The sequence below is a fragment of the Mesoplodon bidens genome (assembly GCF_964165515.1).
Source record: "Mesoplodon bidens genome assembly, chromosome: 13".
Taxonomy (NCBI): domain Eukaryota; kingdom Metazoa; phylum Chordata; class Mammalia; order Artiodactyla; family Ziphiidae; genus Mesoplodon; species Mesoplodon bidens.
Window position 1 is genome coordinate 23,239,080 of NC_138169.1, and position 13,207 is coordinate 23,252,286.

General features: G+C 52.9%; 1 protein-coding gene across 1 annotated transcript; it reads left to right on the forward strand.

The window, feature by feature from the left end:
* Positions 1-2,654: 2,654 nt before the first annotated feature.
* On the forward strand, positions 2,655-10,340 carry NEFH (neurofilament heavy chain; the record flags this gene model as incomplete). The annotated part of the gene is made up of 4 exons (XM_081252593.1): positions 2,655-3,531; positions 5,427-5,626; positions 6,604-6,728; positions 8,354-10,340. The coding sequence occupies 4 exons, from the start codon at positions 2,655-2,657 to the stop codon at positions 10,338-10,340; spliced, it is 3,189 nt and encodes a 1,062-aa protein (XP_081108719.1).
* Positions 10,341-13,207: the final 2,867 nt, after the last annotated feature.

Sequence of the window (13,207 nt, forward strand, 5' to 3'; positions counted from 1 at the left end):
CTCTCGTGTCATTTTCCCCAGCCACATGAATCATGCTTGGGACTTCTTGCTTAGAATCTCATGTTTGTGCCACCCTAGCCTTGAAAGAATCCATCTTGGCCCCTCCCCTCTTTTACCCAGCCTCTGCTACCACTCTCCCTTGCTGTCAGCTGCTTGTCAGCCTCCCCACACCCAGAGGATGCATCTGCATTATGCAGATGACTGAAAAGACCCAAAGGAACAGGGCTCTAATGGCAAGATTCCAAGCAGAATGACAAGTAATGGGGAGCCATGTGAGAGCATGGGAGCCCTCTTGAGCCCCCCAAATGCCATTATCAGAAGCCTCAGACCAGACACTCACCTCCATCCTCCACCAACTGCAAAGGTGCCCTTCTGCCCCCTGCAAACTGGAGCATGGCTGGATCTTTAAACAGGGGAAAAATGCTTCATCATGTTCTGCTTCTCCATGCAAAACCAGAAACTCCCTTCCCCCTCCCACCTCCTCCCCAGCACACTCTCCTCCCTGTAAGACGTGGTTAAAGGGACAGCGCCATCACTTCCCCATCTCTGAGGGTCCGCTTAGAACTAGGGGTCTGGGAGTGAGGTGGAGGGCAAAAAGAAAAGAACTGGCATAGGTCTTTCCTAGGGTATTTTTCTGTCCCCATCCTGGGGATCCTACAGAATGAAAACCATGTTAAACTGTAAATGTTTGGGTTAACTGCCTGAGGGAGGCTCAGGTCTGGGAGGGGAGTCTACACTGACTCCCCAGGAGGTCTCAAGGCTCCCTCCTGGCATCTGGCATCTAGGGGTGTCCCTTCAGCTCCCAATGGAGAGGCAAGACAGCCCAGGTGTGTATGTGGGAGAACGTCACAGAAAACAGGGGACCAGATCCCTAGCAGAAGGTCAAGGGGCTGGGTCTCTGGCTGCCGGTGTTTCTCCACTGGATCATTCACCCATCCCTCCTCAGTTCCCTATCTGCATAGCACAGAGATCAGGCAAGGGGGAGATGGCATTTCTCTGTCCCATCCCTCAAGGGAAAGGCAGAGGCTAATTAACCCCTTCCTCCCCAACAATGAGCAGTAGGCCCTGTCCCTGGTGCTGAAGCACCAGCCACAGCGCCGCCCCCACTCCCAAGGCACTTGACAGGAGCCAAACCTAAGAAAAAGCCAAATAACCACCAACTGTTGCAGGGCCCTCCAAATACCAGGGTCCTCTTTTCTACGTGAATTAAGGTTTATAGGGGTGAGGGACTCTGGTACCCTGAAAGCATCCCACCACTTCTCGGGGGGGGGAGAAGGGAAATCTATCATGGCACCCACTTGTCTGTTGTGGGTGTCGGGGAGAGACCACAAGTTGAAGCTGAGGAGATGGGGAGGGGAGAGGAACAAAGCTGGACTTCCTAGTTGTGGGAAAATGGCTGCTATATCCACGGGCAGTAGGAGGGTTCTCCTCCCCCAATTCTGCCAGAGATCCCCCAAGTCAGAAGCTGCTGGGGGAGCAGGGGGTCTCAAGTCACAGCCTGACCCAGGGCAAGGTCCTTTCTCTGTAAAGATGGGAAAACCGAGTGGGGGGGAGGGGGGACAACTTGTCCAAGGTCATTTGCCAGCAACTGTGGAGCTGACCTCAGTGTGCAGACCCTGGCCTGAGTGACTCCTAGCCCTCCTGTCACTTCCCCCACTCCCCACAGGCGTCAACTCTCCCAGCTTCATGCCAAGTTCCCCGCAGCACGCCCACTCTTGGTTCTCTGACCCTTACACACTCTGCCTTTACAGGGGACCCTCTGCCACTTCACTGAGGGCCCTCCTTGCTGGGGCCAGTTGTAGGGTCTCCTGCCTCCTATCCTGCGGAGACCACTGTGCCCCCCAATCCGGGCTTCCCTTCTCCATCCTCTGCAGTGTCTCCCACACGCCCATTCAGGGCAGCCTTGTTGCCCTCCCCAACTCCAGGTCCTCCTCCCGTATTCCGGAGCCGGCTGCAAAGTTCCTTGAGCCCTCTCCTGGTGGCCCCTCTAGTTACTAGGGGAACAGTGTACCTCCACTCAGGGGTTTTCTACCTCTACCCTCTGTACTGCCCACTATGCCTCCATTCAGGTTTACTTTTCTCCCTCCCCTATTCCGGGCCGGCTGCAGACACTCTGCATCCCCTATCCTGAGAGTCTAATTATGAGGCAAAACCTGTGCTCCCTCTCATTCGGGGGTCCTCTCATCCTACCGAGTCTTCTATCGCTCCATCCCGAAGGCATCCTGCCCCTATTCCCATCAGGTCTCCTTGCCCTCCCCCCACTTCAGGCTCCTTCTTTAATTCCGAACATAGTAGCAGGGTCTCCCGACCCGCATCAGGGGGCTCCCCTTCGGTCCACTCCGGGAGTCCTCTACCGCCTGACTCTGCTTCGGGGGTGCTTCTCTGACGCTGCGTCGTCGATTCCCCTTCACTCCTTGGTTTCCCTGCCCCGCCCCTCTCACTGCGGCGGAGCCAGCCGGCCCCGGGCCGCTGGGGGAGGAGGCGGAGAGGGCGGGGCCCTCCTCCCCCGCTCACCCCCCCAGCAACTGCTGAGGGGCTGGACCCCGCCGGGCTGCTATAAAAGGGCCGGCAGTCCGGGTGCTACCGCAGTGCCGCCCGCCCCGTCCCGGCCTCGGGTTCCCGCTCCGCCGGCAGCCGCACCTGCTCCGGCCAAGATGAGCTTCAGCGGCGCTGAGGCGCTGCTGGGCGCCTTCCCGCCGCTCCACGGAGGCGGCAGTCTGCACTACGGGCTGACTCGCAAGGGCGGCGCGGGTGGAGCGCGCTCTGCAGCCGGCTCCTCCAGCGGCTTCCACTCATGGGCGCGGACGTCCGTGAGCTCCGTGTCGGCCTCGCCGAGCCGCTTCCGCGGCGCGGGAGCCGCCTCCAGCACCGACTCGCTAGACACGCTGAGCAACGGACCGGAGGGCTGCGTGGTGGCGGCGGCGGCGGCGCGCAGCGAGAAGGAACAGCTGCAGGCGCTGAACGACCGCTTCGCGGGCTACATCGACAAGGTGCGGCAGCTCGAGGCACATAACCGCAGCCTGGAGGGAGAGGCGGCGGCGCTGCGGCAGCAGCAGGCGGGCCGCGCCGCCATGGGCGAGCTATACGAGCGCGAGGTGCGCGAGATGCGCGGCGCTGTGCTGCGCTTGGGCGCGGCCCGCGGCCAGCTGCGCCTGGAGCAAGAGCACCTGCTGGAGGATATCGCGCACGTGCGCCAGCGCCTAGACGACGAGGCCCGGCAGCGCGAGGAGGCTGAGGCGGCGGCGCGTGCACTTGCGCGCTTTGCGCAGGAGGCCGAAGCGGCGCGCGTCGAGCTGCAGAAGAAGGCTCAGGCCCTGCAGGAAGAGTGCGGCTACCTGCGGCGTCACCACCAGCAGGAGGTGGGCGAGTTGCTCGGCCAGATCCAGGGCAGCAGCGCCGCGCAGACTCAGGCGCAGGCCGAGGCGCGCGACGCCCTCAAGTGCGACGTGACGTCGGCACTGCGCGAGATCCGCGCGCAGCTGGAAGGCCACGCAGTGCAGAGCACGCTACAGTCCGAGGAGTGGTTCCGAGGTTCGCAGGCGAGCGGGGACAGGGAGGATGGGGCGCCCTCTGTTGGTCGGTCAGTGAGGGGAAGGGTGGCGTGACTTAGGGTGCTGGTGGACTCTGCATAGAGGTGGCTGGACCGGATGGTGCGCTGCTCAGCTTCCTCCTGCAGAGTGCATGCCCCTTAGTTAAAAAACAGTTTTACTCTGGGTCTCTTGTGGAACACCCCCCCTTCCCCCCAACTGTAGGTTCTCCTTTGGCCTTCTCCAGGGTCCTTATATCTGTCCTTCAACTCTGGGTCCTTTCTGCTCCTTCTCCCGAGTTTTGGTAACCCCACTGTGAGGCCCCTCTTCATCAGGTTCCCTCTACTGCTCCAAAGCGGTGCCGGCTTCTAGTCGCTGGGGCGCTCTTTGCCCTTCAAAGTAACATGGCTTCCCTGTCCAATGCTGCCCACCCCCTTTCTTGCACACTGCAGGGAACCCTATTCTGACACCTATCGGGCTCCTCCCCACTACAGTTGGGGAGGGTGGGTCATTCTCACATTCTTTCTCCCCAGGGGGACCACCATTACAACCAATTGGTGCCTGAAGCTGAAGTGGCTTGTGGGCCCTTTAATGTCCTTGCTCCCCTTCAGAAAAGCCTGGAGCCTCCCAAACCCATCTCCCTCCCCCAACTCCGTGCCACCCTGAGTCAGCTAGGTTGCAGCTGCAGCAGCTTTGAAGCTGTGCCCAGCACCTGCAGGGTGACTTTGGCCAACACTTGCCCTCTCTGGTTTTCATTTCTTTTGGGGTTGAAAGGGGGGTCGACTAACTGGGCTTCTTACCCTGGGGAGCTCCATGAGCCTTCCTGAAACTGTCTGTAAAACTTCTGCATTGTTCCTGGGAGAGCGTACAGAGGCTTCAGTGATTTTCAGACAGGTCTGTGATCCACAGTGCGTAAGAATCCTCACCGACTTGGATGGTTTCTAAATCTTTGCCAGTACTAGCAGAGAAAAACCAGAAAAGCTGGGATTTTGATGCATTGCTTTTCCAGTTCCTTCCTCTCCTCTGCAGTGGTAGAACCATCCCCTCCCCCATCTCTGCAGCAAGGCTCCTCCCAGAGCAAACCTCTCTGCTCTCTTGGGCGTTGCCCTTCATCCATCTCAGGACTTCTGGACCACCCAGCTGGCATCCCTTCTTCCTCCCCCACGCCCAAGACTCAGGTCCTGAGTGTCATTATCTCAGGATTCAGGATGTCCACATTCAGGAGGTTCAGACTAGCCTCCAGATACCCACTGGCCCCTGAAAAGTCTTCTGGGAACCTGCAGCCCATTGCTCACAGGGGCCAGGGTGTGGCTGCCATTGGCACAGAGGCTCCTGTGCTAGAGAATGCGCAGCAAGGGGGAGGAAGGGACGGAGGAGCTGGCACGCAGGCCCCAGGCTCTGCAGTGACCTTGGGCTCTGCAAAGCAGAAACCTGCAAGGAAGGGGCTATGGCTACATGGTGGCTCACGGGGCCCTCGTGCCTCTAAAGGTCACAGACTCATTAACTTGTTCAACCACAAGCTCAGAGTTAAGCCCCATGGGTCAGGTTTCACATATGAACCCTCAGCACTGCCAGCCTTTGCTGGGGAGCTGAACCAGGAGGGCCAGAAATGTGGGCTTCCTTTGCCCTGCAGTTTCCAGATCCTGAGTTTGGGGAGACAGTGTGATCTTTGAAGCCAGATAGACACTAGATTTGAACCCCAGCTCTGCTGCTCAAACTGGCCTACCGGCCTTGGGCAGTCGTCATTTGCCTATCACAAAGGATAGGGTGAGTTAAGCATCCAAGATGGCACCGGCACTCAGTAGGTCCTCAACCCATGTGTGTCACCTTCCAGATCTGGGCAGTAGAATCCAAATCCAGTTGTGTCTAACCCGGTGGCCCTACTCCCTTCTCTCCCAGTGAGACTGGACCGACTGTCAGAAGCAGCCAAGGTGAACACAGACGCCATGCGCTTGGCACAGGAGGAGATAACTGAGTACCGGCGGCAGCTGCAGGCCAGGACCACAGAGCTGGAGGCGCTCAAAAGCACCAAGGACTCACTGGAGAGGCAGCGCTCTGAGCTGGAGGACCGTCATCAGGCTGACATCGCATCCTACCAGGTAGGCAGGGGTGGGGCAGAGAGCCAGACTGTCTCAGCTGGTTGGGTGATCCTGGACAAGTCATTGCCCCTCTTTGAGTGGGGTCATCATAGCTAAGACCATGGGCCTTGGAGTCAGACATACCAGGGGTACCAGTATGTCTTTCTAGCCATGTGACCCCAGGAAAGTGTCTGCCTCTCTGACTCTGAATTCCCTCAATGCAATGGGAAAAAAAAAAGCCTCCTTTGCAGAGCTATAAAGCTTAAAGAGAGAGACGAACTTTTCATGCGAGGAGTGAGTGTGCTCAGCAGGGTCTTGGTCATAGTGAGCATTCAGTAAACAATAAACAGTGTCTATGAGTGAGGGTAGCCTGGGGAAGGCCTTGGCAGATACCTCCCATTAAAGACAACTGCCAAAAGAAAATACCTCTTTTAAAGAGCTTATTATGCAAGTAATATATGGTGATTGTAGAAAAAGGAGGCAATAAAAATCAGCCATACTGATTCACTTCAAGCAGTGGCTAAGTGGGCTTGGGGTCAGGGGAGAAGCTTCAGCTAGTACTGAGCGTGCTTCTGTGTATTGTCTCGGTCAACAGATGCCTCCCGAGCCTGTACTGTGTGGCAGGCACTTTGGAGCACTGGGAAAACAATAGGGAGCCAAAGCAGACAAGGCCGTGTTCCCACTGAGCCCTTTCTAAGCTTAAGATCTGTAAAAATTCACCCATTATCCCACTGACCTGTGATGACCATTGTTGGTGTCTGGTGTGTTTCGTTCCAGACCACTCCCTAGGCTGAGGTTATACACACAGCAGGAGTTTTGTTCCAGGTGGCTTTCATGTCCATGAATGAGATCCGTAGCTTTCACCGGGTGGGGGTTGGCCCCAGCAAGCCTGGCTGAACAGGACTACGTTGGGTCTGCATAGCCCGCCCCAGCTCCTCCAGTGCTGAGGGCCAGAATGCTGACTGGCGCGTGACATGTATGTGACTTCTCCTCCCCAGGAAGCCATCCAGCAGCTGGATGCTGAGCTCAGGAACACCAAGTGGGAGATGGCAGCCCAGCTCCGAGAGTACCAGGACCTGCTCAATGTCAAGATGGCTCTGGATATTGAGATTGCTGCTTACAGGTGAGGGGGCCAGGGGGCCTTTGGGTGGTGGTTCTTAGAAGGAGAAGCCTTGGATTTTAAGCCCCACAGTGAGGTAGCCTGCCAGTCTTAGAGACAAAAAAATAAAAAATTTTTTTTTGTATTGCGGTGAAATGTATATAACAGAAAATTTACCATTTAACCATTTTTAAGTATACAGTTCAGGGGCATTCAAAATATTTACATTACTGTGCAATCATCACCATCATCTATGTCCAGACCGTTTTTCATCTTCCCAAACTGAAATTCAGTGCTCATTAAACAGTAACTCTCCACTCCCTTCCCTTCCCTCCCCCCAGCCCTGGCAACCACCATTCTACCTTTTGAGAGACAAATATCTTGAGAGTGACTTAGTTTCATTCTGACAGTGATTCAGAGGGTTAAAGCTCCTCACCCTCTTCCCAAATCCAGCCAGCTAGAGGTTGTCTTGGAGGGAAAGGAGGTACTTGAGTTGTCAAGGGCCTTCACAACTCTACCTCTTAGAGATTTCTAGCTCTCTGAGCAGTTGTTTCCTGGGGAAATAAAATAGGGGTGATAATAACAGTACCCACGTCCTGGGATTGTTGGGAGGAGGTGCTAATCCTGTTCCTGAGCTAATCCAGGTAACACAGGCACCACTGGGCTGCCACAGAGAAACCCCTCAGTAAAAAGTAGCCATGAGAAAGTCAAGAGACCTCCCAGCTTAGCAGTTTCCTGCTAAGGAACAGGGCTGACCCCATGAAGACCTGTCCCAGTTGTTGGCTAATGACCCTTCACTTCCCACCTCTTGGCTCTAATCTCTAGTCTTGCTACTCAAAGTGTTGTCCATGGAGTAGCACAATCAACATTATCTGAAAGCTGGTTAGAAAGGCACCCCAGACCTGTTGAATGAAAATCTGCATTTTAATCAGATACCTGGGTGATTTGCATGCCGTTAAATTTTGCAAAGCCCTGGTCTGTATGGGTAACCCCTACACTTACTCTGAGGCAGGTATTGCCAGGTTCTTTTTATTTATTATTTCACTGAAACAACCCTCTGAGGTTAGGACTCTTAATGACCCTGTTTTTACCAATGAGGAGACTGAGGATGAAAGAGTTTGAGTGGCTTAGCTAAAGTCACATGTCTAGTGAGTAGGAAAGAGTGGAAACTGCCCCCACCACGTTCCTAAAACCCAAAGGATGAGACTATAAAGTAATAGGAGACCCTTGAAATTCAAATGGGAACATTCTAAGACCTCTTAAACCCAGGTTTATACATGTGGAATTCCTTGCTCATACTTCCACCTTCCTCTTGAATAACATTTTAGTTGAGGGACAATAAGTATAAATGTTGTTAATATAGGTGTTTTCTCTTGAGGGCCATTTTTTCAGGAGAAAAAAGTTTTATAAGTTGCAACCTTAGCTGCGTTCAACAAGAGCAGTGCCATTGGGGTGTGGATTCTGGGTGGTCCCTGGGATGATCTGCTAAGTGACCTTCTCCAGTCTCAAAGTGCCCACCATTCACATCCCTTCCTCCACCAAAGTGCATATCACTGGATGCGGTGGACCTTCAGAGTAACTCAGGAAGCCCCCTAACTCATTGATCGGCTCTGAGTTAATAGTAACCTGTTCCATTATCCATTCTGCAGAAAACTCCTGGAGGGTGAAGAGTGTCGGATTGGCTTTGGCCCGAGTCCTTTCTCCCTTCTAGAAGGACTCCCCAAAATCCCTGCCATATCCACTCATATAAAAGTCAAAAGCGAAGAGAAGATCAAGGTGGTAGAAAAGTCAGAGAAGGAAACTGTGATTGTGCAGGAACAGACAGAGGAGGTCCAGCTGACTGAGGAAGTGACTGAAGAAGAAGAGAAAGAGGCCAAAGAGGAGGAGGAAGGGGGAGAAGAAGCAGCAAAATCTCCCCCAGCAGAAGAGGCCGCGTCTCCAGAGAAAGAGGAGGCCAAGTCCCCAGTGAAGGAAGAAGGCAAGTCCCCAGAAAAGGCTGAGTCCCCTGTGAAAGAAGAAGCAAAATCACCAGCTGAGGCCAAGTCTCCTGAGAAGGCCAAGTCCCCAGAAGGAGTGAAGTCTCCAGAGAAGGCCAAGTCCCCTGTGAAGGAAGAGGTCAAATCCCCAGAGAAGGCCAAGTCCCCAGAGAAGGCCAAGTCCCCAGTGGAGGTGAAGTCCCCAGAGAAGGCCAAGTCCCCTGTGAAGGAAGAGGCCAAATCCCCAGAGAAGGCCAAGTCCCCTGTGAAGGAAGAGGCCAAATCCCCAGAGAAGGCCAAGTCCCCAGAGAAGGCCAAGTCCCCAGTGAAGGAAGATGCCAAATCTCCAGAGAAGGCCAAGTCCCCAGTGGAGGTGAAGTCCCCAGAGAAGGCCAAGTCCCCTGTGAAGGAAGAGGCCAAATCCCCAGAGAAGGCCAAGTCCCCTGTGAAGGAAGAGGCCAAATCTCCAGAGAAGGCCAAGTCCCCTGTGAAGGAAGAGGCCAAATCTCCAGAGAAGGCCAAGTCCCCAGTGGAGGTGAAGTCCCCAGAGAAGGCCAAATCCCCAGAGAAGGAAGAGGCCAAATCTCCAGAGAAGGCCAAATCCCCAGTGGAGGTGAAGTCCCCAAAGAAGGCCAAGTCCCCTGTGAAGGAAGAGGCCAAGTCTCCTGTGAAGGAAGAGGCCAAATCCCCAGAGAAGGCCAAGTCCCCAGTGAAGGAAGAGACCAAATCCCCAGAGAAGGCCAAGTCCCCAGTGGAGGTGAAGTCCCCAGAGAAAGCCAAGTCCCCAGTGAAGGAAGAGACCAAATCCCCAGAGAAGGCCAAATCCCCAGTGAAAGAAGAGACCAAGTCCCCAGCTGAGGTGAAGTCCCCTGAGAAGGCCAAGTCTCCCGTGAAAGAAGAAGCAAAGTCCCCGGAGAAGGCCAAAAGTCCTGTCAAGGAGGAGGCCAAATCCCCAGAGAAGGTCAAGTCTCCTGTGAAGGAGGAGGCCAAGGCTCCTGAGAAGGAGGTCCCAAAGAAGGAGGAGGCAAAGTCCCCCGTGAAGGAGGAAGAGAAACCCCAGGAGGTGAAAGCCAAAGAGCCCCCAAAGAAGACAGAGGAAGAGAAAGCTCCAGCCACACTGAAAACTGAGGAGAAGAAGGACAGCAAGAAAGATGAGGTGCCCAAGAAAGAGGCTCCAAAGCCCGAGAAGGAGAAGAAGGACCCTGCTGTGGAAAAGCCCAAAGAACCCAAAGCTGAAGCCAAGAAGGAAGAGGCTGAAGATAAGAAAAAAACAACGACCCCAGAGAAGGAGGCTGCTTCCAAGGGGAAGGAAGAGGCCAAACCCAAAGAGAAGACTGAGGTGGCCAAGAAGGAACCAGATGATGCCAAGGCCAAAGAACCCAGCAAAGCAGCAGAGAAAGAGCCGGAAAAGCCAAAGAAGGAAGAGATGCCAGCGGCACCTGAGAAAAAAGACGCCAAGGAGGGGAAGGCCACAGAGGCCAAGAAGCCTGAGGAGAAACCCAAAGCAGAGGCCCAAGCCAAGGAGGAGCCCAGCAAGGAGGCCTCCACACCAGGCAAAGCCAAGGCAGAAAAGGCTGAGAAATCCTCTAGCACAGACCAGAAAGACAGCAGGCCTCCAGAGAAGGCCACAGAAGACAAGGCCACCAAAGGAGAGAAGTAAGGCAGGGAGAAAGGAACATCCAGAGCAGCCAAAGAAATTCAGGAGGGTCTGGGAGCTCAAGGGTCGGTGTAACAAATTTTCATTTTTTCTCCCTTTTCTTTAAGAAGAAACTCTGCTTAGACTATGGGCCCTCCTTCACCAAACAGGAATTTCTATTAGCAACGTGTTAGCAGGAGAGGGTCCTCCCAACCCCCGGCCCCACGCCCCAAACCCTCCCTAGGCGATGGACAATTATGTTATGATAGCTTATGTAGCCGAATGTGATATATGCCGAATGCCACATGTAAACACTTGACTATAAAAACTGCCCCCTCCTCTCCAAATAAGTGCATTTATTTCCTGTATGTGCAACTGACAGATGACCGCAATAATGAATGAGCAGTTAGAAACACATTATGCTTGAGATGTCTTAACCTATTCCTGAATGCCTTCTGTTTTCCAAAGGAGTGGTCGAGCCCTTGCCCAAAGCTCTCTATCCTGGAAGAGCTGGAGCAGGTGGGGCTGGGCGCTGGCCACTGAACCATGCCAGGGCGCACTTTTCCACTGGAGTCCACTTTCAATTGCTTCTGTGCAATAAAACCAAGTGCTTATAAAATGAAAATGCTGCTGTTGTTATTTATTCTTTTCCCGTGGGCAGGCTGGGGGATGGGCAAGGGAAGTCTTGATCTCACTCTTAAGAACGCACAGGACTGAATGGGAATCAGAGGTCTTGTGCGGGTCTGGGACCAGTTACAAGGCCTCTCGGGCTATTTCCCGGGCACAAACCATGTGCCAGGCAATGTGCTCGGTGCTTTATCTTTAAAATCTTGTAGACAGGTGGCCTGGTGTGTGGTTTCTCAGTGAGGTCCATGGACCACCTACATAAGCATCATCTGGGAGCCTTATAGATATGCACACTTCTTGATTTCACCCTAGACCACTGAATCAGAATCTGAGGGGTAGGCCTGGGACAATGAATGCTTCACCAAGTCCCACTTGATTCTAATGCACGCTGAAGTCTGGGAAGAGGTGAGGTCCTGAGGACACTGAGCCATCTATTCAAGAGCTCTGCATGTGTCCTTTTTTGTAAGGAGGGATGAGCTTTCTGAAAGAGGGGCCATATGTAGCTAATTCACCTGTAGTGAAGACTATAGTCACCACTATTGGGAACAATTTGTCAATAGTCACTTAATTGGACTCCAACATGCTTCTCCAGACATGAGTTTCAAAGCTGTGGTGCTTTTGTGGATTTATGTGGGGTCTTTACTGTAAAATTTTGACCTCATGACTTACTTGTAATGACTAGAATATGGCAAAGTGATGGGATGTCATTTCTGAGAGTAGATTACAAAAAGATTCTGGCTTCTCTTTTGCTTGTTCTCTCTTGCTCATTCTACTTGCTCATTCCAATGGAGGAAGGAGAAGCCCACATGGCCTGGAACTGAAAGAGGCCCCTGGCCAACAGCCAGTGAGGAACTGCAGTCCTCAGTACAACAAGAAACCAAATCCTGCCACAACCACACTTGAGCATAGATGCAGATCCTCCCCTGCTGAGCCTTCAGACCCAGACAACACCCTGGCTGCAGCCTTCTGAGAGACCTTAAGGAAGAAGCACCTAGCTAAACGGCACCTGGATGATAGATGTTTGTTGTTTTAAGCCACTAAGTTTTGAGGTAATATGTTACATAGAAATAGATGACTGGACTTCCCTGGTGGCACAGTGGTTAAGAATCCACCTGCCAATGCAGGGGACACGGGTTCAAGTCCTGGTTCGGGAAGATCCCACATGCCACGGAGCAACTAAGCCCGTGTGCCACAACTACTGAGCCTATGCTCTAGAGCCCGCGAACCGCAACTACTGAGCCCGCGTGCTGCAGCTACTGAAGCCCACGTGCCTAGAGCCTGTGCTCCGCAACAAGGGAGGCCACCACAATGAGAAGCCCGTGCACCGCAACAAAGAGTAGCCCCCACTCGCCACAACTAGAAAAGCCCACTCGCAGCAACGAAGACCCAGAGCAGCCAAAAAATTAAAATAAAATAGTTAACTAATACAGCTTCTCTCTCAGGAAGGCCTTCTTTTCATGGAGATCCTAAGTAGCTATGGGCTTGCACCCTTCCAGGTACAAATCAGGGAGAGAGAGACTGTGTCCCCACCAGTTCAAACAAAGTCTGAGAACTGAGTCTCATTACATGGTCAGGTTATGTGCCTATCCTGAAATTAATGGAACATACTAATTGGACCTGCTGGGTCACATGTCAAACTCTAGATCCAGGGTGGAGTCAGCCATCTGAATTATATAAACTAGACCTGACATTTCAGAACCCAGGGATAGAGAGGATTCTAAAATCTTCTAGAGAGAGAGAGAGGAGGAAAAAAAAAATGATCAAGAACAAGAATGGTCCCAAACTTCTCAATGATGGGAAATGTCTAGAAGTCTATACTGATAAATCAAGTGTGAGGGTAGATAAAGGGCAATTTAAAGCATACAAAGTCCCCAAAGGTTACTTCCCATAAACCCTTTCTCTGAAATCACTAGGGGGACATGCTCCAACAACAGGAGACTATAAACCAAGAAACAGAAAATCTAAGAATACAGAAAACAGGGACTATAACAAAGAAGAGACAAGAAGGGAATCCCCAGGATGATGACAAAGAAGAGTTGATGGACAAGAGCTGTGCAGCCCTATCTAGACTAGCGTGGGTCTGGGGAGAGAAGGGTGGGTTCCAAGAAAAAAATTAAACTGATAAATTATTTGACATGATCCACCATGTATAAAATTGAATTGAAAGCCCTTTACTGAACTATTGGAGAGTGTGGGAAGATTGTCAGTTTCAAAGAAAACAAAATAACTCCAAGACAAAAAAATTATGTATAAGAGGAAGTGTA